Source organism: Malania oleifera, chromosome 2 (genome assembly GCF_029873635.1).
Source record: "Malania oleifera isolate guangnan ecotype guangnan chromosome 2, ASM2987363v1, whole genome shotgun sequence".
Lineage (NCBI taxonomy): Eukaryota > Viridiplantae > Streptophyta > Magnoliopsida > Santalales > Ximeniaceae > Malania > Malania oleifera.
The window spans coordinates 150,663,955-150,687,372 of NC_080418.1; the positions used below are offsets into that span (position 1 = coordinate 150,663,955).

Below are 23,418 nucleotides of genomic sequence, written 5' to 3' on the forward strand. Positions count from 1 at the left end.
CAGTGAAGATTAGTTTTGGCAAACTTCTATACCAATGGCTAATGTTTTCCTTGACATTGACATCCCTCTACAAAACATTCAAGGAACTGAAATTTTAAATATAAAAAAAAAAAATGGAAATCCCAATCTGCCTGTACAAAGCAGAAGGGAATCACAAATAGGGGGAGAATTGCTACAGAATAATCCCTCTTCTGAGCTTCATGTTTATACTAGAGGTAGGTATCGTTCTAATACTAAGGATCATCCCACAATTTCAGAGCGGAATCAATCATCACCTCCAAAAATTGGTCATTTGGTAATCCTTCTACTACGCTTCCAGTTGATCAATCTACTGACCTCGATGTACCTACAACCATTAAAAAAGCAGTTAGAACCTGTACCACACACCCCATTGCCAAATATTTATCAAACCATAGACTTTCTCATAATCATAAGGCCTTTACATCCAATATTTCTCACCTATTTGCTCCAAGGACCGTTCAGAAAGCTATGGATCATCCAAATTGGAAGTTAGTAGTTCTTGAAGAGATGAACGCACTATGGAACAACGTACTTAGGAAATTGTTGATTTACCAACGGAAAAGAAAACTGTAGGTTGCAAGTGCGTGTTTACAATTAAATGCAAGGTTGATGGCAATATAGAGAGATATAAGGTGAGACTCGTTGCAAAAGGGTTTACACAAACATACGGAATTTACTATCAAGAAACTTTTGCTCCAGTGGCCAAGATAAACTCAATCCGAATGTTACTCGCCTTAGCTGTACATTCTAACTAGCCCTTACACCAATTGGATGTAAAGAATGCCTTTTTAAATGGAGATCTATAGGATGAAGTGTTTATGGAATTGCCACCAGGTTTTGAAGGTAATCTTGGCAGACATAAGGTGAGTAAATTGAAAAAACCATTGTATGGGCTCAAGCAATCTCCGAAAGCTTGGTTTGAACGCTTTGGGAAGGCTGTAAAGGGTCATGGTTACAGCCAAGGTCAAGCTAATCACACCATGTTCTATAAACACTCAAGTGAAGGGAAGGTTGCTATTCTAATTTTCTATGTTGACAATATTGTTTTGATAGGTAATGATAGCAAGGAACTTGAGAAATTAAAAAAGATGCTTGCTAAAGAATTTGAGATTAAAGACTTGGGTGACTTGGAAGTATTTTCTCGGTATGGAATTTGCAAGGTCAAGAAAAAGTATTTTTGTTTCACAAAGAAAATATGTGCTTGACTTGCTTGGATAAGCAGGTTTAGTAGGGTGTAAAGCAACTGAGACACCTATAGAGCCTAATATTAAAATGCAACCTACCAAGCCTAAAGAAGTAACCAATAGAGACCAGTACCAAAGTTTGGTTGGAAGGCTACTTTGTCTATCACATACACATCCTGACATAGCCTTTGCTATCAGTATGGTTAGCCAATTCATGCACTCACCAGGGCCTGACCACTTTGATGCAGTTTATAGAATCCTGAGTTATTTAAAGGGAACTCCAAGAAAAGGTCTATTGTTTGAAGACCATAGACATCTACAAGTTAAGGTATACACTGATGTAGATCAAGCTGGGAGTATAACCGATAGAAGATCAACTTCTGGTTATTGAGCCTTTGTTGGTGGAAATTTGGTTACATGGTGAAGTAAAAAAAAAAATGTGGTAGCTAGGAGTAGTGCAGAGGCAGAATTTAGAGCAATTACTTATGGAATTTGTGAAGTGTTTTGGATTAAAAAATTATTGGAAGAATTGAAAGTCACTAATCCACTACCTATGAGACTATATTGCGATAACAAATCTGCCATAGCCATCGCTCACAATCCAGTGCTTCATGATAGAACGAAACATGTTCAGGTCGACAAGCATTTTATAAAGGAGAAGTTGGATAGTGGACTGATTTGTTTACCCTATATATCTACTATTGAACAAGTAGTAGATATACTTACAAAAGGACTACCAAAGAAGCAATTTGAAAATTTGATCGAGAGTTATGGTGCGATCCCAAGAGGGGGGGTGAATTGGGTTTTAAAAACTTTTTGGCTAAATTAAATTACGCTGATTCACCAACAATCATATCCCAATTAAATTGAAACGTGTAAGTAAAATAATTATAATAATGAATGCAAACATACACGTGCGGAATTTAAAGTACAGAAATATAAACGAGATACAGAGAAAGAGAGAGAATGACACAAGATTTTTAACGAGGTTCGACCAATCCTGCCTACGTCCTCGCATTGGGCAATCCCCCTAAAGATTTCACTAACCTTACTCACTTAATCGGGTGGAGCAGAAACCGTTTACGCTCCTTATAGGGTGAAGCCCCCCTAGCTCCCTTAACCAAGCAGAGTCAAGCTGTTACACACTCCTTATAGGGTGGAGTCCCCCTAGCTCACTTAACCAGACGGAGCCAAACCGTTTCTCCTTACAGGGCAGAATCTCCCTAGCTCACTTACCGGGTGGAGCCAAACCGGTTCTTCCTACAGGGCGGAATCTCCTCAGCTCACTTAACCGAGTGAAGCCAAACCTCTCCAAGTGATGTACGCTCACTTGGCCACGTTTCACAACCCGAACCGGGAAGGGCTGTTTCGAAAAACAAATTTTTCATACAATAAAGATGCTTCTGAAAAAGCTGATTTGTACACATTACACACTAATGCACTCTCATATGGTTTAAGAATGAAGCTCTGTTGAGTATATAAGAATCCTCTCAAAATATTTTTCAAGTAAATTGGTGAGAGTATGGAAAATGATTTTTCTTTTCAAAATGACCTTTTATAATTCAATTGCTAGTAGGTCTATGAGCAAGATATATGAAAGTGAATATATGCTCAAGCCATTATCAAGAAGTTTTTCAAGCACAATATATATATCAATGAATATATGTGCTCAAAGCATTCTTGAACAAATCCCCTAAGTTTTTCTCAAAAATATTTTCAAATAAAAGAGTGTGAGAAACTAGGGTTTTCTTTCAAACTATGATTGACCTTTTGAAATATAAAACACAAGAAGGCCCTCAAGCAGTATATATATATGTATGTGAAATATATGCTCAAGCCTTACTTGAATAATTCAAAAATTTCTCCAAAAAATAATTTTGACAAAGAAGAGTATGGGAGAAATCTTATCTTTGAAAAATACAATAAAAGAACTTCAAGCAATATACATGAAATGATATATGCTCAAGCCTTTTGAAATAACACCCTCAAAAATATTTTCTCCAAAAAGAATTTTCAAAATGAATGAAGGAGAAATTTTAACTTTGAAATAGCACAAGGGTAAGAAGTCTTTGGAGCAATATATATGAATTAATAGGTGCCCAAGACTTTCAAATATAACTCAAAGGATTTTCCTCCAAAAATATTTTTCAAATAAAAGAAGGGGAGGAATTTTGATTTTTGAAAAAACAACAAGAGTAACAAGGTTATCAAGCAAAATATATGAAAGGAAATACAAGCTCAAGCCCTTTAAAAATAAACCCCCAAAATATTTTCCTCCAAAAAGATTTTCAAGAAGAGGAGTAGGAGAAAATAGAAATTAAAGCTCAAAAGGGATATAAAAATGAAGAGAACCACAAAGCTATTTAACTAATCTTCCAACATGATTCTCTAGCATTTTTCAAGTGTTTTAGCTTGTGTTTATAGGCTAAAAACCCAATATAGCCGTTATATGGTCGTTGGGGGGTTAAAATATTATTATATTTCGAAAACTAGTCGTTTTACGGCTGTTGGGGCACTTTCCCGAGAGGGCCGGTCAACTGGGGCCAAGCTTCGGTCGGCTGGGGGCTTCAAATAAGCAAGGTATGGTCGGCTGGAGCGAAGATCCGGTCAGCTGGACTTGGGTTTTCTGTGCAGACACCCTTCAGTGTTTTAGCCATAACTTTTTCTATACAACTCCGAATTGGACGTTCTTGGTATCAAACAGAAAGTTAAGAGAAAATCCCACAACTTTCATGTTGAACACTTTTTAAAATATGAAGTTATGGATTAATAAAAATGCTCATCAATGATACGGAAGAAACATGAAGGGAATTTTCTGCTACAGACACCTTTTAGTATTTTGGGCATTACTTTTTCTAGAAAACTCCAAATGGGGCGTTCCTGGTATCAAAAGAAAGCTAAGAGAAAATCCCACAATTTTCATGTTGAACATATTTTAATATGAGAACTGATTGATCGAGAAAACTGCTCATCAATGTGACGGAAGAAGCATGAAAGGGGTTTTGAAAAACTTGTTTTGGAGTTTTTCATTCCAAAAATGATTTTTGCCCTCGTTTTGATTTTCAAAACCAATTTAAACCTTTTGGTATAAGTTTAACATTTTGAATAAAAGGTTTTCATTAAAATCTTGGGTCCTAAGGTCTTGGTCATTTTGAGAGATTGAGAGAGAACTTCAAATTAAATCAATGATCATGCATGCACACATTAAACCTAATTTACTATTGCAACCCAATAATAAATAAAGTCTCTAGTCTTTTGCTCCTAATGTTCATGGAATATGCCAGAGATTGTTCTTGATTGAGTGTTTCATGGCTTCCATTTTGCATTTCTCATTTGCGCCTTTTGCATCATAAATCTATTCAAAGACTAAACACACAAATGAGATACTGTGGTTTGTCATATTCAAAACAAAGATCGGACTCAAAAAGTCAACAATCGGCAAGTTGACTATGGAAGACATCTTCAAACCAGCTTGAGGGGGAGTGTTGGAAAGTTTCCAAATTTATCCAGCCAACTCTCCTTGATTATAAGAGAAATTTCTGTAATTATGTAAATATTCTTAGGAGATATTCTAGGATATATTCTTAGGAGATATTCTAGAAGATTTGTTAGCAATTGTCATTCTTTTCTTTTGTTATTCTTTCCTTTTAGATTATCCTTGTAGTCTATAAGACATTCAGATTGTACCGTATTTTAAAATAATAAGAAATACTATTTCAAATCTTCTCCACTTCTAGACCATCTTAAGCTACTGCCTTGGAACATGGGCACATGAGATGCCCAAGCCATGTGCCTTGGCAATGTGAAGCTACTCAAGGGTCTGACAGTTGCCTACTTAATAAATTTTGAGAACAATATGGCTACGAGTTTGGGAGGTTTTACTTTATTTGAGGATGATGGAGTGGGTTAGGAGCAGCAATGAAAGGACAAATTCCACCTATCCGTATTGAGGAGATTACTGGGAAGGGCTTAGATGTTCAATGATTACCAGATAAGATGAGCGGATGGTTCAATCCTGGATGTAATGAAGTTGTTTGTATGGGGTTAAATGCAAGAGGAAGAGGGGTAGCAATATTCGGCTAACCTATTGTATTTGGTGAATTAAAATGGGAAGGATTTAAAGAAAGGCTTTTTCATTTGGTTTTGTTTTGATTTTCTTTTTTTGTTTTACTTTTTCTTAAGGATTTCTCATTCTCTCTTTTAGATTGTATTTTCTTCTCCTTTCTTAATATAGTTTCTTTTTTTACCAAAAAATGTTGGGTTCTTTTTTTCTGCCCAACTTATTCTTAATCATGTACTCAATATTTCCTAAAGTTCCATTTGTAATTTCTATAATTTATTATAATACGTTTCCATTGTTTCTTTAAATAAAAATCAAAATTTCTATCAAAATCAAAATTTTTGTTAAAATGTTCGTAAATTGAGACCCTCAAAATATCTATCAAAATCCAAAATTTAGTCCTTACTCAACTATGAAAAACTCTACAAATCTACAAACCCTTTTTAAACCAACAAATAAAAGCCAAAGTCAAGAGATGAATTTGAAAATAGTCTTGCCACTATCTTGCACTTTTTCCTTGGAAAGTTCTGCATGCACCTAAGCCACCCATGATTTTTACCAACATGGAACCCATTAACTCATACAAAGTTTTCAATTTGAGATACACACAAGTGAATCCAATGATATTTTGATAGATTCAAAGTATACCATCTTGAAACTAAATTGAGGTCCTCGAAATTTCTATTGAAATCTAGTTTGTGCTCTCACAAATTGTGAGAGACTCCAAAAGCCCTTTTTAGACCAAGAAAGAAAGACAAAACCAAAAGATGACTATGGAAATAGTCAATTTACTTCCACCACCTTGCCCTTCTTCCTTGCAAAGTTTTGCATGCACTAGAACCGCCCCTATTTTTACCTACTTGGTACCAATTAACTTAAACAAATTTTTAGTTTGAGATACACAGGAGAACCCTTTTGATATTTTGATACCCACTAAAAGAAGGTTAAAGTATATGGTCGTGAATCTAAATCCAAGAGCAAAATGCTTCAATTCTATGCTTGTTGTCTTGATCTTTTCTATACCTACATTCTTTTTCGACATGTTTCTTTTTGCATGTCAACAAACACATCTAATATTCTAACTTCTTGAATGATCCTTCATGATGTCCCACATTCACTTAAGGATCCTCTAATAGCAAGAACTTCATTTCTACCTGTTGCTGCCAAAAATTGTTTGGAAGAATTAGAATCAATCACAACTTCGATCACTTGCCAAGAATGAGAGAAAAACAGCTTGGAGGACATGGGTGTACTTTGGGGAATCACTCTGATGCCTAAGTTAGGGAATTTGGAAGGATTATATGATAGCAAAAGTAGAGGAGTGAGTGAGAGTGAGATGAGATGAGATGAGATGTCTTACCTTCCTTAGGAGGTCCTTTCTATAGGCATTCGGGATACCTACCTACTGATTTCCCTGCTAATGGATTGCAGGGGTTACATTTTGGCCATAGATATGTTACTAATGAGTAAATATTGATATGCTAACCCCTTGCTTTAATTAATGGATGTTACCTCCTTTTATTTGAACCCTGGATGTCCTTTCATTTTTGGGTCTTACATAAGTTAAAGCCGAGTTTAATTGCCGGGTCTCGTTTTGGTTATATTAGTTGTCCCCCTTCAAGTATGCTTTGTGATCGTAGATTACCCTTAAAATTAAAAGGGAAGTTTTATAGGACGGCTATAAGACCAACTATGCTATATGGATCAGAATATGGGGTGACGAAGAAACAAAATATCCAAAATGTAATAGTTGTCCAGATGAAAAATGCTTAAATGGATGAGTAATATAACACTAAAAGATAAATTAAGGAATGAACATATTTGCAATAAGTTAGGTGTAGCTCCTATAGAAGATAAGATAAGGGAGGGACGACTCAGATGGTTTGAGTACTTGCAATATAGGCCACATAGTGTGCCAGTGAGGAAGAACGAGTTAGTTAACATGGGGTGTAGTAAAAGGGATAAGGGTAGACCTAAAATAACTTGGAATGAGATAACGAATAAGGATTTAATAGCTCTAAATTTGTCAAAATAAATGATCCATGATCGCATAAATTAGCGAAAAATGATTTATATAACTGACCCCACCTAGTGGGACTTAAGGCTTGGTTTTGTTGTTGTTGTACTAAGTCCTTGTATTATCATGAAATTCGAATTAAGTCATCAGATGGGCATCTTTGGGTCTTATGAGCGGTGCTCATCAGATGTGCCAATACTTTACCGAGAAGTGCCCGTTTCTTGTTGCCTCGTGAGCGATACTTATCATATGGGTCTATACATTGTTGAGCAATGCTCCTCTCTTATTGCCTCATAAGCAGAGCTCATAAGATGAACATTTTTGGGCCTCATGAGAGGTGTTCATCAGATGGGCCAATTTTTTTGTTGAGCAGTGCTCATTTCTTGTTGTCGCATAAGTGGTGTCTCATCATATGGGCATTTTAAATTTACTAGGCAAAGGGATCTCCATTATTTCCTTGGCAAAGGTGAAATTGGAAGATCTAAGGTTTCCTCTATTAAGGGTTGGCTATGAACTTCTTTCACCAGCTTTTCTAGTTGATCAATTTTATTAAGTTTTCCTTCAAATTCCTAGGATTGTTGCTCATTATGGCCACATTTTGGCTCCTTCTACTTTCTTTTTCGGATTTGAAATTTTTAAGGTAGCTTCATATGGTACCACCAACTTGCCCTTAAGTTCCATTTCTACTTGAACAATCCCTGGGTCATTTTTTACATGATCTTTTCTCTATTGTAAGATCATACTATACATGTCGTAACCCGAACCAAGAAAATAAAGAAATAAATAAAAGAAAAGTGAAAGGAAAATAAAAGAGGGAAATAGGTTTGGCATAGGGCCAAACTGTCGACGGTTTCAGAAAGGCTCAAAAAAACCGTTGACAGTTATGATTTCAGGAAGCGGAGTAAGTGCCAAACCGTCAACGGTTTTGTCAAGCTCAGGTCGACGGTTTTCTTGCGGGCCTGTTTACTTGAGGGCTAAGTTATGTTTTATTTTTCATAACTCTCATATCCTCTCTCTCTCTCTACTTAGACTTTTTGGAAGGCTCTCTCTCTCTCCCTCTCTCCTAAACCTCCCGGATCATCTTCGAGTGCTCTTCGATCTTTTGTCCCATCTCCCGGCATGTAGGTCGTCGATATTTGGCTGATTCGTGCGGTTAGCGTTTTCGTGGTTTCGAAGGTTTTAGACATTTTCTTCAAGAACAAGTAAGGGGATTATATTATGTCAGTTAATTTTGTAAGTTCCACCGATTAAAATGCGGTATATGTTTTATATACATATGATTAAGGCATTTATTTTCCAATCCAACTGTTCAAACTGAGGTTTTCGAGCCTAGGGTTCGGTTAATTGATGTTATTTTCGAAACCAACCGATTAAATTTGAATATGAGATTATTGGGCTAAAGTACTAAATTTTCTGAACGTTTTGACCGATTGAAATTATTGATTTTGAATTGTTATGCGTGTTTTATAAAGAACCAAAGTGAGTAGGATTAGTTATCTCCGTTTTTCCTTTACAAATATATATTCTTAGTTAAACAAAAACGGTGGAGATGATTAAATCCGTATTTTTAACAAAGCAGATATTTAGTATGATATGACATGTTTTCAGTCGATAATATAATTATGATTTATCAGATGAAAATTGTGTAGCATGAGAATGATTTAAATGGGATATATGAACAGAATGTTTTCATTAATACTATACAGTATGATATGACGGCTATATACCGAGATATGATGTGATGGCTAAAAGTCGATATGTATTATGCCAGCTATAAGCCGAGATTTGATATGACGGCTAGATGCTGAGATTATGATATGCTGATTTTTATACCGAGGCAGTATATGACAGATATTTTACAGAATTATGAACAAATTATGTTTTATACAGCTTTTATTGCGTAAATTGTCATATATGATTTAAGAACCCTGAGGATCAAATGTTGTATTATGAGCACGATACCGTAGCTAGTTTTGGGAGGTGGTGCAATCACACTGGGATGATAGTGCGATGATGGATAGTCGATTGGAGACATAAGTACAATACTACCTCGAGGCAGTTCCGGGGACCCCATCCGATGTAGTTCCGGGTGACCCTTCTCGATGTAGTTTTGGGTTAAGGGTAGGCACAATCGTACTTACTACCTTTTTCTAACTCAGCTATGATCGGACGGCCATATACTAAGTCCAGCCTTCAGGCCGCACAACCCATCATAGAGGGAAGCATGTCGTATGAGTATGTGAAAGTGTGACAACGCTAGTTCAGCAGTCCCAGTTGTATCTTCTACGCAAACATGGGCAAATTTACTATAAAAAGGGGCTATATTGAGCTAACAGTTTATTATTCTGAAATTATGTATTTTCAGATATATAGTGCAGTACATTTTTAAAATGTCATTTCAGATACAGTTAAATCATGACAGTAATGTGTTTACACGAAACCTCATGCTAGCCACACACTTCTAATAATATAATTCGTCTTACTAAGAAGTGTCTCACCCCATTATACAAATCATTTTTCAGATCCTACAAAGAATCGAGCCTAGCATACTATGGGGTTGGGATTAGATAGTTAATAGTGATGGTCAGAGTTGGTGAGACATTGGACAGCAGTTTTTGTTCTTTTTGGGTTATAATATCGTGATATGGAGTTATGTATGTATGTATTTGGGAACAGATAGAACTCTGGTAAAGTGTTTTGATGTTTTAGTATTTTCCGCTGTGTGTTTATTTTTAGTAATGACAGGACCACCCAGTTTTCCCTTATTAGGGCGGGTAAGGGGATATTATGGTATCAGAGTATTTTATTCATAAAGGGGCCCACGTGGCGGGTCAGGGCACTATCGGTGGTATCAGAGCATTTCTATATTTATAGCAGTTTAAATTTTCGGGTAGTTACAATACATGTCTTCCACCCGCCTTTGGAAGGATAGAGATTGCTCGAAAGACACAATTTGCCGTGAATTGCCTAATAGTGGAAAGTGAACCGATTAGGGCGCGTGATCCCCAACAATGAGTTCAGACTCGAAATTGCATAATGCAACCATGATTCAATTTTGGGAAGAAATCCTTCCAAGTTTCCAACAAACGATGCCAACTATTGCTGCCAAAATTTGTCCAAGAGAATTTGGATTAATCACGACTTCAATCACTTGTCAAGAATGAAAGAAAATAGGCTTGGAGGACTTGGGACATTCTCCGAGGGATTGCTCTGATGCCTAACTCAATGAATTTGGAAGGATTGTGCAATTGCAACAGTAAATGAGTAAGAATGAGATGAGATGAGATAAGATGCCTTATCATCCTTAAGGGGTCCTTTTTATAGGCATTCCGAATACGTCCCTATTGATTTCCCTACTAATGGATCACAGGGGTTACATTTTGGCTATGGATGTTCATAAGGAGTAAAGATTAATGTGCTAACCCCTTGCTTTAATTAATGAACATTACCTCCTTGCTATTGATCCCTTGATGTCTTTTTATTTTTTGGTTTTACATAAGTTCATGCCGAGTTTAATTTCGGGATCTCTTTTTAGTTATGTCACCACCAAACCAAAAACTCTCCACAATTACATCCCTATGAAGCTTGTTGGCTAATAATGTTATTGTCACATCATTTAACTTGAGTTTTCTCTTCCTTGGAGCAACTTATCATCATGACTAGATTATGATAGCTATCCAACAATGTGCATAGCAAATTCATAAATTTGTTTCATCTTCTAGCATCACATCAATTCTCACTAATTGACCAGATGTCACTGAAAGCATTAAGTGATTCGGGATCTTGATGCCATCATTTATTATTAGGAGTAGAGCTTCTAATTCAATAGAATCTCATTAAGAAGGGATTTATCTGGGTACAAGCTTCCATAAATTGATGATATTTTCTCCCTTTTTATGTTGAACATGAATGACTTGACAGACATAAATGAAATGTCGAAATTGCTCTCACATCCTTCTCTTCCTATTCATGATTGGACATCCTTTCTAGCTTGATCTCTTGGGAAGATAAACAAGCACGTTATGTAGGAAGGAGTTCTGCAAAATAACATTCACCAATTAACACCTTGCTAAAAAAACCCATGCAAGCCAACCAAACAACATTTAGCCTTATAATTGACCCATGCATAGAACCTACCAAAACCTTAGAAACATAATTGCAGCCACAGATTAAAAACTGCCATTCATGCCCCCACAACCTTGAACATGCAATGACTCCATTTTTCAAGTATTTTTTTCCTCACCATATTGACGGACAACCCAACGTAGATAGGCACAGATATTTTTCCATTTCACATTTTTTTTCATACCTTGTGTTTGAGGGCTTGAAGTTTGGAACTTGAATTTGGATTTTTATCCACACTAATCCATATCAAATGCACAAAATATGTACTCCTAGACACAACCTTAATGCATATCTTGAGTTGACATACAAATGAAGATTCTGACTAAATAATTTAATTCCTGCAAAGGTAGAAAGGAGGTAAAGGTGTACCCAGCAGTCAAATCCTACGCCTTCGAACTCGCTTGCCGCCTACTTGCAGACATTGAAGACCCAGAAAGCATTTCAAGGCTGGCAGCTCAATTTAGTGTGTTCCTCAAAGGGGTCATTCAAATTCCCCTCCACTTTCCTGGCACAAGATTCTATTGGGCAATGAGAGCTGCTGATAATATCAGGAAGGAGCTTCAAGCCATAATCAAGCAGAGAAGAGTGGCTTTGGAACAGGAGAGGGCCTCATCTTCTCAAGACCTTTTATCACATATGCTTGTGACACCAGATGAAAATGGGAGGTTTTTGGCTGAGGTGGAGATTATTAATAATATACTCACACTATTGTTTGCAGGCCATGATACTTCTGCCTCTGCCATAACAATGCTTGTGAAGTATCTTGGAGAATTGCCTCAAGTATATGAAAAGGTGTTCAAAGGTCAGTTCCTGTCCATCTAACTTCATTTTTTTTTTTTTTTCACATTGTGAGTATATTATTTTACTGCACTAAATTTTCATTTTATTTCTTATGGGGCATGACTTGGAAAATTAAAGTTCGCTTGATTCATTGGTTCTAGGTCCCAAATAAGAGTGGGCCATGTGATTTGAGACACCACTACCAATTTTAGACAGGTCCTACTGTTTTACATAGTGTGTGTACTCTTCTTGGAGACTAGCATGAAATGCACACAAAAAATTTTACCTAAATCCATCCCATTTTAACATACACATCCCTATAACCCACAATGTGGGCACATAATTTTGACTACAGATCAACGTTCACTTCTGAAAATTTTGTTATTGGTTAAAATGTTCACACCTCTTCTAGTTCTTTATTTTTTTTCCGGATCAGTTGTTACACGATTGCATCCTGCTACAACAAGAATGCAATTTCTACATGGACAAATATTTAACGGAAGTTTCACCAATGTTTTAGATGCTATTCACGTGCGTTGTCTAATACTTAGCCAATATATAAATTTATTTTCAAGGATCACAGCTTAGGTATTTTTATTTTTTTTATAAAATATGAAATGCTGGATACAAATGTAAACATACCTCGATTGGTTCAGTCAGATTATTTAGTAAGATATGAATTGATGTTTGAGGCATCACTTCATTAATCAGAGTCCATTCTTTGTGAACTCTGCTATCTACTAACAAGTCCATCCCTCTCCAAGTAGTCAGTCTGTTCTCTTCAGGAGAAAGCCTTAATCTCATCAACGTCAAATGTAGCCTGCAAGAGTCAAGAGGCTGTTGGGTGACTTCCAAATAGAAGATCTAATGATAATCACAATAGTTTATAATGGATTATAATAAGGGGAGGACATTGCAACACCTTTGGAGCTCGTTACCTAGATTCACTAAGCGAACTCAATTGTTCCACGCATCAAAAGAAGCTAAACACCAAAATCCACCATCAACCTAACAATTTCACCACAAGAAATAGGCCAATTACGCAACAAAAACCACAACTAGCAATTTGCCAATAAGAAAAAAAGGAATAAAAAAGAACTCCAAGCAAACACATGCAGCAATCTCTTATAGCACCTGGCTCTGATTGCAACTGGCCCAGGAAACAACACCTAAACAACCCAGCAACAGACACATGGCAACCAGCTACCAAGTCATGGATACAACAAACAACAACTACAAACCAAGCCTTAAGTTGGCTACATGAATCCTTTTTCCACCAATTTACATGATTGTAGGCAACTCCTCCAACAATTTGAGGGCTATTAAATCCTTACTATCTCATCCAAGCCATTAAGGTATGCCTATACTCCTTCTGCCACTCATAGTAACTAGCTACTCCTCACTGGTGCATTATTTGGACTATGTTGCAGTTACCAAATCATGGATCAACAACACAAATTCAGTAGCTTAAGACAACTAAAACAATAGAAGATCACACCATCCAGCAACTGCAGCAGCTATGCAGTTCAATAAACTCCAAACGGCAGGACAGAACACTTATCACCAAAAAAGCGATATGGTGGGCCAACTAGAAAGCTGGTAAAACACAATAATGGAATTTAAAAAACAATAGTTGTTAATATAAACGGTTGCAGCCATCATAGAAATTACACAATGGGAAATGAATGTCATGTTTGTGAATTCATTTTTGTATTGAACTCGTTAGACACCAATAGATTCACATGTTTTGATCCCATAATCCAACATAATAATGTTTCAAATGATTTTCATTTAAGTGTAATCAATCTATAATAATGCATCAAAAAAGTATTGAATGTTATCTAAGGGCCTGTATAGCATCATTTTTGTTTTCTATTTTATATTTTTATTTCTCCATAATGAAGAAATAGATTATAAAGATGCGTTTGTTTATGTTGTCAGTTTTCTATTTCTGTAGCCGGTTTTTTGTTTGCCAAAAAATTGAAAACCAAATTTTATAGTTTTCAGTTGTTTTGGCAATCTATTGCCATAAATTTTAATATCCAAAAATAGTATTTTTGGGTTAAGTTAGCCATTTATACACTTTTAAATTAAAATAAAAATTAAATAATCATATGAATTTAAATATAATTAAAATAAAAATATACATAAATTTAAAATATTAATAAAGCCAATTAAAAAATACATTTACTATTTTTCAATTGCCATGTCCAATAAAATTTTTAATGTAGAGTAAATTTCTAAATTAGAACAATTAAGTAAAATAATTATAAAAAATTTAACTTTTATTATAGTAATTTTTTAATGTGTATTATTTGTAATTTTATTACTTTAATCATATTTTTATAATATTATTTGAGTTAAAGATGAAAATGACCTTTTCTTTAATTAATTTTTTAATTTTTATTAGTTTTGTAAATGTTAACCAAACAGGTTGCTAGTTTTTAATTTTTAGTTTCTATTTCTTGTCTTTTAGTTTTCGTTTCTCTAACTTCTGACAATGATACCAAATGGCCCCTAAAAAATTTCTTTAGCCACTTTTGGCACAAAAAGGCTTGTAATTGCTACTTTTCCCTTCTATATTGAATTGAAAGGCCTCCAAGGTTCACCCTACAACAGTGTCCAAAAAGCCACCATTATTATATGTAGATAGCCAATACAACCATTAAGCATTGATTTTTAAAACTACGCAACACAATAAGAATCTTTTTTACATCAAATTGCCTAAAAAGGCATGGACAAACACTAAAACACTAGTCAATAGAAGATAGTCACAAGAAGAAGAATCAATCCAGGCATACCTCAACAAGGTTTCAATGCCAGATTTCATACGGGGGTGCTGAAGAGGAGTTTGCATGGTGCTCCCAAACAAGAAAACCTAAGGAAAAGGAAAAGAAGAACTAAAAGAAACGCAAAAACAAGAAAGTAGTGTCGCCACCTTATTTTTTTATTAAGGGGAAAAAAGAAAAACCCTAAAATATTTACAAAACAAAGAATGGGTAGAGGAGTACAATTGTGTGTAGAAAATGTGACTGACTAACCATCCTAAGGGAAATTTGCCAACTAGCACCCATAGGCACCTCTTCTACGAATGGTTACTATAGCACATTGTATATGTGTCTTGAACAAGAAGAATAATATAGTAGAACAAATCTCCTTTTGATCTTCTAGTGAGACCATCACCATTAAGAGTATACAAGATAGAGTTCTTGGAATCCAAAATCTAGTAATACTCTTTAAGAAGGAGGTGGCCTCAGAAAATCCTAATTTTGAAATTTGGAAAGACGGGATATGAAAGATGCGTTTGTTTGAAAATAATGATTGAGTTTGAAAGAGATTGGGTTTGAATACCAATTTGAATGAAAAAAAAAAATGTTTGAAAAAGATGAAATTTGAAAGAAAACATCAATTTGAATATTGATTTGACCGAAGCATGCTTGGAGAGATGAAATTTGGATGAAAACAAAGGGTTTGTATACCAATTTGAATGAAAACATGTTTGCAAGATATGAAGTTTTGAATAAAAATAAAAAACATCAAGTTTGAATACTGATTTGAATGAAAACAAGTTCAAAAAAAGAGATTAATTTTGAATGAAAACCCCCTAGGAATCATCAAATGACAAATAAAGAAAGAATGCTTCGAAAACATTTATTTTAGAGGTGTTGTTGAAAAGCAAGTTTAAAAAGACAAAAGGGGACTTCATGTAAGCCCCTGAAAGCTCATTCTCCTTGATGACAGCACCTACTTCCATCGATCATCTAGTTTTAAGGAAGAAATACTCTCATTTTGCCTTGGGAAGGATAAGAGAAAGGATCATCTCATAGAGTTCTCCCAACAATTCCATCATTAGCCGAGATGGATCATGAAAGACAAAGATAGACAAAACACATAAAAGCCAAAAGGATCACAACCCAAATGTACACTTGAGAGAGACATTATCAATTGAGAAAGGGATAAACACAAGCTAATATAAAAAATAAATGTGCAACAAACAAAGCTAAATCAAGCCCTGAGGGGTATTCCTTTAAAGTTCCAAGCCCTTTCTAACACTTTTTCCTGGATTTTTCCTTATTTTTAGGGATTTTTATTGCATTTATTTGAATTTTTTGTTAAAATCAGAATATTAATAATAAATGTTTTAAAATTAACGTAAGACAAAATCATCAATGATAATGATAACAATAATAATAATAATAAAAATAATAGCAATAATATAATAACCCTAAAAAAACAAAAACATGAAATTAAAGCACTTACTAGAAACAAAAAATACACATTTTTTGGAATTTTGAATTTATTTGAGTTTTTATGATTTTTTTATACTTTTTTGGATTTTTGGCATATTTCCTATTTTTTAGGGTTTTAACTCGATTTAAAAACAATTAATTAAAAAAATAAAACGAAAAGAAAAAGAAAAGAAAACAAAATGGGTTATGGTGAGTTGAGGATGATTTCTTGTTCAAGTTTGGTGACAGCTCATGGATTTAGTATGACCTTAGCATGATGAAACGTAAGAACATGCTACAAACATCAACAAACATGCAACTTCAACAAGAATACCATCAAAGGGAGAGTATGGAGAACATGCCTTTCAAGAAAGAGAAAAGATTTTGGCTTCCTCTCACCTTGACCTTCCTCCTCAATCTCAAAATACCTGAGTCTTTCAATCTTCTTGTGCCTCCCTTTGTCATTGTCCCCCTAAAGTGCACCCCTAGCCTCTATTATAGAGAAACAAGGCTAGGGTTTTGCCCTAAGGCTCATTTTCTGAGAATATCATTAAAAACAAGATGGCTTCCCACCTTGTCCTAAAGGGGTGCTTGGAAACAATCTTGCCCTATCCTAAGCAAAGAAAGCTAAGAACAGGCCAATGATGCAATACTATTCCTACAAAGTGGCCCCCAAACTCAAAAAACATGGAATTGGAGCTTAGAATTAACAAAACTATGCTCAGGATTTACCACATGTAAGGAAAGGTAGGGCATTCTCTAATTTTAAGGAAACTACAAGTTTGAAAACATGTTTAGTCAAAATGACCATCGAACTTAGTGTTTATGGTCTGCTATTAAGAACAAGAATTGAGAGAGAAATACTCTCATACAATGTCAACGCAAGAGAGAGAAAGAGAGAGAGAGAGAGCTTACAATCTCCCTTTCCACTCATATATTAAGATTAAAAAAAATGTAGGAAATTCTAGCACTACCCTTACACTTTAGCTTGTTTTCACCACATCTCATAATCAAATAGAAATAAAGCATGAAAATAATTATCAACTATTTATCATCATAGAACATCAATGTCCCACATTTGAAAAATTTTTAAAGTGTTTCCATCTACAAAGATACTTAAATGAAATCTAATTGACTATAAATGAAATATAGATAGCAAAGTTGAAGTTCTATCAATAGATGCCCAAATCAAAATTTCATGGGCCTTCCAAAGTTTTATCAAAAAATGAAATCTTCAGCGCTATCATAGGCTTCAACACTAATGCAAAGGAGAGAATGTTTGCATGTGAAAGGCAGATTAGGCAATATTGATTTGGCACCCTCTCTCAATGCAGGGACTAAAAATGTCTTGACAACTTTTACTTTTATGTCATAAAGAGGAGAAAACGAAGGGGGGGGGGGGGGGAAGGAATGGATAATCATATCACAAATTTACAAAATATTTGTGGACTGCACATGCAGAGTGATGGATCAAAACCACCATTAATGAGTTTCCATTTTTTGTTTTTTCTTCACAAACAAAGAATTTTATTGAGAGAAAGGCAGAAAGATATATCAGAGAGGACAAGGCATTCTCCAACAATCAAAAAAGAAACAAAACAGAATGAATATATATGTACCAACAGTACAAAACTAATGAAGCAAAGCATTCCATCCTTCCTGCATTTTGGTAACCAGCATCGAGTATTGCAATAAGAGAGGGTGCTGAGACAAGTAGAATTCTTTCCATAATCTTGATAAAACATTTACATTGAGGTTTAAGACGAGAACAAGATCTACATCTGACCTTATGATGATTGTGCACACCAGAGCAAATCAACATTGCAATGTCAAAAGAGCCAGGAGAATCGCTGCAATGGGAGGACATCCAGAAGATGAGATACTCATGGAGTGTTGTATCTGAAATTATCAGAATAGCGCCACCAATAATTGGTAGTTTTAGAGAAGCCTTGACAGATTTAACATATGAAGGTTATACCATTCCCAAAGGATGGAAGGTACATCATTTCATTTATTATCAGGTCTAATTTTTTTCACTCTGATTTCCAAAATGGTATCCTAAACTTTGAGCTTTTGCGCTTTTTCTTTTTTTTCTTTTTTTTTTTTTTTAGAGAAAAGGCTTGAAAGTATGAGGATATTTTAATTTAGAAAAAATAGAAGCAGGTGAACTAGAGTTTCTTAATAACAAAAAATTTAAATTATGTAAAGGTTGTTCAGTGCCCTTCAAACATTTAGCTTCTAAATGCACTCAAATTGCTGAAAACAACTAATTGTTTGGCTGTTTCATCAAACAGTTGTACTGGAGTGCTGCTTCAACGCACAAAGATCCAAGCTTATTCTCCAGTCCAGAGAACTTTGATGTTTCAAGATTTGAAGAAGCAGGAACTAGTCCATTTTCATATGTTCCATTTGGAGGGGGGCCCAGGATGTGCTTGGGGAAAGAATACGCACGGCTTGAAATACTTGTCTTTCTACACAATTTGGTGAAGAGATTCAAATGGGATTTAGTGATCCTCAACGAGAAAATTGAATATGATCCAATGCCTACCCCAGCAAAAGGACTACTAATTCATCTTCGACCTCACTAGTCCAAAGCCTAATATCTCCACTTTAAATTACCAAGTAGTTAAGCTGCAAAGCGTACCACTGTATCATAAAATGCCATCCAATATAACACCCACAAGCAAAACGTAACAACATCACATGTCTTTCATGTTACTGATGACCTGTATTTAACACCCATTTCCTGATGTGGTAGATCAAGTTGAAGAGTTCTATGGAGTTCTACATTACATGGACCTGTACATCCTGAAACAGCACTTTTATATTACTCCTAGCATGTTGTCATATACTATCCCATGCTATATGCATATTCAAGATTCCAAAACATACATATTAGAGGAGTCCCTAATCCAATGTATGTGTCTGTGCAATTGTGCATATGTGCAAGTACACCTTTATCTATGCATACACATCTGTGTTCAATTCTAGGCACAACTTTTACTTTTTTTAGCATAAGCATAGTGATTAAACAATGATTCTTAATAATGGGACTAAAACTAAACCTGCCATCAGAAATGGTGTTTTGTCTTTTCTCATGAATAATTGGAACCGCTATTCAACATTTATTTCCATAGTGTGCTTACAGATTTCGAGTAAATATGAATTAGGTGTCATGGTGCTACATATGTTTTCAGAGAAGCACTTTTCCATTAAATTTTCCAGTTAAACACTTTTCTGGAAGTATAAATGCTGCATTTTGGTGTTTAGATGCAAATTGTTATTTACTTTTGATGAAATGATGAATGAGTGTTTTTTAAGTTGCAAAGTGTTTGGGAGCTAAAGCAAATAAGTACTTACTTTCAAATATTTGTACTTGCAAATTTTTTGTTAGTCTCATTTAAACCCAATGTTGGCTTTAAATAAAATGTCCACATCATATTACCCAAAAATATGCCAAAATAAAATTAGTATGCAGTGTAAAAAATAATATATAACATCACTAGAAGAAACCTGGAGGAGTTCTCTTCTTTGTTGTGGGGGGTATTCGCTCCCCGATTTTAGATTCTGCAAACATTTTCTTGTAAATCATTTTTTGAGCATTTGGTTCATGCTGACATGCCCTTTTTGAAGCATCATACTATTTGGAAGGCTAAAGTCCCTGAAAATATTTATTTGGTTGATGTTTTCTTAATAAAAATGAACAGCAACATTCTTTTGCAAACTTGCAGAGTAGGAAACCTGTGAAGGCTTTATCTCTGAATATATAGCTCCAAATCTGCCTCTCATCATTTTTTTCTTTTTTTTTTCATTGTTCTTTCCTGGGAAAGTTTGGACTAAACCTTGATTTGTTTGGAGAAGACTGGTTCGTTCAGAATCAATGGAGGATTGTTGGCTATTTCCCATACAGGTTTTGGTAAGAGTAGACATGGCTCAGCCTTGTTGAGAAGTGGGATTTTTGCAGTTTTGCTGAGTGTTTGGTTGTAACAGAATGAGCTACATGAGGTGGATATTTCACATTTGTATGTATGCGAAATTGAATTTGAATAATGAATAATATTGCATAGGGAGGTATTTTTTTTCTTACCCCCACACTGCTGTTTTTTTGGGCATACGTTGTACATGATTTAGGGGGAGCACACATCTTTTGATTTACATGTTAGAGGGTAGTTTGTCATCATCAAAAAGAGGGAGCTTGATAGACCCAAGGTTTCAATATTTGGACTAAGAATATTTAAGTAAGAGTTATACATTTACGAGTTTAGATCAATTGAGTGTGAAAGAGCTTCAGGATCAGAGATCTTTATTTATTCTCTTTGCTCTTGAATTCATTGTGTATTTGTTTAAATTTCATGCATGCTTTTTTATATAGTAAAAGAAGATTTCATTAATAGGAAAACATTTTACAAAAAGGGGGATGAGAAATCTCCTGAAAATATTTTAGGAAAAAAAAGGGACACAAACTAAAAACAACAAAGAAAAAATAAACATCAAGCCAGCATGTTCCTCCAACATCTTTGTAAATCCAAGAAGCTAGCACCCCTAAAAATTCCAAACCTGCCACACCATAAAGGGCTATAAATCTTTTCCCACACCAGTAACCAATTTAACTTTTTCCCTATAAGAGATCCGTGCATTATGCTCCAATTATACAACCCACCCCCCAACAAGACTGCAAATATGACACATTTCCACAATGCTGCCCTATACTTCCTCCTTCCAAAAACTGCGAAAGATATAGTGAGCAAGCCCTCCATTGAAATACGGCAGACCCAACTCTCACCCAAAATTCCACATCACTAATTTCAAATCCAGTGCAAAAGAAGATGACAGAAGCAGTCTCAGAATTCTTATAACAGAGCACACAAACGTCTGGAGAAGAGCCTTCAGAGATCTTCTGATCTACAAGAAGTCATTGGTATTGATTTTACCAAGCACAACCAACCTAGTAAAAGCATTAATTTTGAGGGAACTTTGGCCTTCCAAATAATAGACTAGAGAGGAAATAAAGAATTGGAACAGGTCAAGAATTCAAAGAATGATTTGCAAGGATACACACCCGAAGGATCCAAGGACCAAGAGCAAACATCTCTCCTGAAGAAAGATTACAATTATTCAATAAGGACAACAAGGATGACAACCCCACTAATTCCCTATCATTAAGAGATCACCCGAAATAGAAATTCCAAGAAACCAAAGGACTCCTAAAATTGCCAGCAAAGAAAGAAATGACACTATTCTGCCCTGAGCTCAATTGGAAAGGATGAGGGAAAGAAGTGGAAAGTACATCATCCCCCAAACATGGGTCATTCCAAAAATGAATCCAAGAACCACTCCCCACCTTAAATTTAGTGTTAGGAGTGAGTAAGGGATAAAAATAAGAAAATAGACCTCCACAGACTCTCTGAGGAACATCTTAAAACTAGCATTGATAACCCAAACTTACTTCTTTTTACTCTATACCAAAGGGAAGAATCTTCAAGGTGGAAGCGCCATAACCATTGAGCTGAAAGAGCAATGTTTTTAGACACCAACTTACCAACGCACAGCCACCTCTCCTTTTTAGACCTACAAACCTCTTCCCAGCTCACAAAAGTGGTCCCTACCCACACCAGACCACAAGGGATCTCTCAGTTCTCTCAAGCTTGCTAGTGATTCTCACTAAATCTTAAAACAGACAAGAAACACAACAAAATACTAGAAAGACAAGCCTGAATAAGAGTAATTCTAGCCCCAAGAAAAAAAAAAGCCCCTTCCAACCATCTAAACGCTTCATTATCCTTTCCACTACCAAATTTCAAAAATCCACACCTTTAGAATTAATGTCCTAATTTTTTCACACACAGCCGGTCCCAAGCCCGGGTAAAGGAGGAGGGTTGTGTTAGGTAGCTAACAGACAGCGTAAAATTTGTCAAATCCCTATGATTCAAAAGAAATGGTCCATGATCGCATAAATTGGCGGAAAATGATTCATATAACCGACCCCACTTAGTGTGACTAAGGCTTGGTTTTGTTGTTTGTTGTATAATCTGTCTCCAAGGAACTAAGGGACTATTTGGTATCACTATAAAAAATTATGAAAATAAAAAATAGAAACAAAAACTAAAAATGAAAAAACAGAAAAAATAAAAACCAAAAACTAGCAACATATTTGGTTAATATTTCCAAAATTGAAAAAATTTAAAAATATAATTGAGCAAATGACCATTTTTATTCTTGATAAATAACAATCAGAAAATATAATTAACAAAAATTACAATAAAAAGGACATTCTAGTACATAAAGCTCTAGCATATGTGCGTTCCAGGGAACGGGCAGACTACAATGAATCTACTGTACACAACTTTACCTTGTATTTTTGCAAGAGGTTATTTCCATGCCACAGTTTTTAGCTGTTTTGAAACAACCTGAAAATCATATTTTATAATTTTAGGATAAGTAGAAATTGAGGTGGCAAAATAACTGCTTTGGAAGGGAGGTTAGGGAATCAAAGATTCGGCCAGCTCCACTAGGACCTTACTGGGGACATGCTTATGGAGATTTACGGTGAAGAAGGTGGAGTTGTGGACGATGGTTGCAAGGACAAATATGGCAGTGATATACTAGAGGGATAAAAGAACGAACTGTAAGGGGTAGAGTTATGAAAGGATGTAAGGAAAGATCGGCAGTATTTTGCTGACCATAGCACCTGCATTGGGGATGATTGGGAATCTGCTCTCTTCTGACTCTTCTTGGATGGCTGTTGGTGTGGGGGCACACCTCTGAACTTGTAGTTTCCTGACTTACTCCTACTGGAAAAAAACGAAAATGACATTATGAGTTCCTACTAGCAGATTTCAGCAATGGGGTTACGTGATCTGCCTTTCATTAGAAGGGCCCGGGATTGAGAGCTTGATATGTTCTATAGATTTTTCAATTATTTGTAAAGGTCTTTTGTTAATAGATGGGGAAGAATGGGGTCAAAAGGGGGAAAAAAAAAAAAAAGGATTAGATGTTACTACC

General features: G+C 35.4%; 1 protein-coding gene and 1 long non-coding RNA gene across 4 annotated transcripts in view; one reads left to right on the forward strand and one right to left on the reverse strand.

Moving 5' to 3' along the window:
- The window catches only part of LOC131147599 (beta-amyrin 28-monooxygenase-like), a 47,211-nt gene extending 27,704 nt beyond the window's left edge, over window positions 1-19,507 (forward strand). The window contains exons 2-4 of one of the 3 annotated variants that reach the window (XM_058097099.1): window positions 11,754-12,209; window positions 18,226-18,413; window positions 18,711-19,507. In XM_058097099.1, coding sequence (XP_057953082.1) covers window positions 11,754-12,209; window positions 18,226-18,413; window positions 18,711-19,004 — 938 coding nt within the window. In that variant the 3' untranslated portion in view covers window positions 19,005-19,507. The remainder of the gene's footprint in view (window positions 1-11,753; window positions 12,210-18,225; window positions 18,414-18,710) is intronic. The other 2 variants (XM_058097101.1, XM_058097100.1) reach the window with 2 other exon arrangements.
- LOC131147601 (uncharacterized) overlaps window positions 1-23,418 on the reverse strand; it is a 53,009-nt gene that overhangs the window by 26,961 nt on the left and 2,630 nt on the right. Inside the window, exons 2-3 of the long non-coding RNA XR_009134886.1 lie at window positions 13,126-13,195; window positions 12,830-13,007 (exon numbers count right to left, since the gene is read on the reverse strand). This is a non-coding gene — a long non-coding RNA (uncharacterized LOC131147601). The remainder of the gene's footprint in view (window positions 1-12,829; window positions 13,008-13,125; window positions 13,196-23,418) is intronic.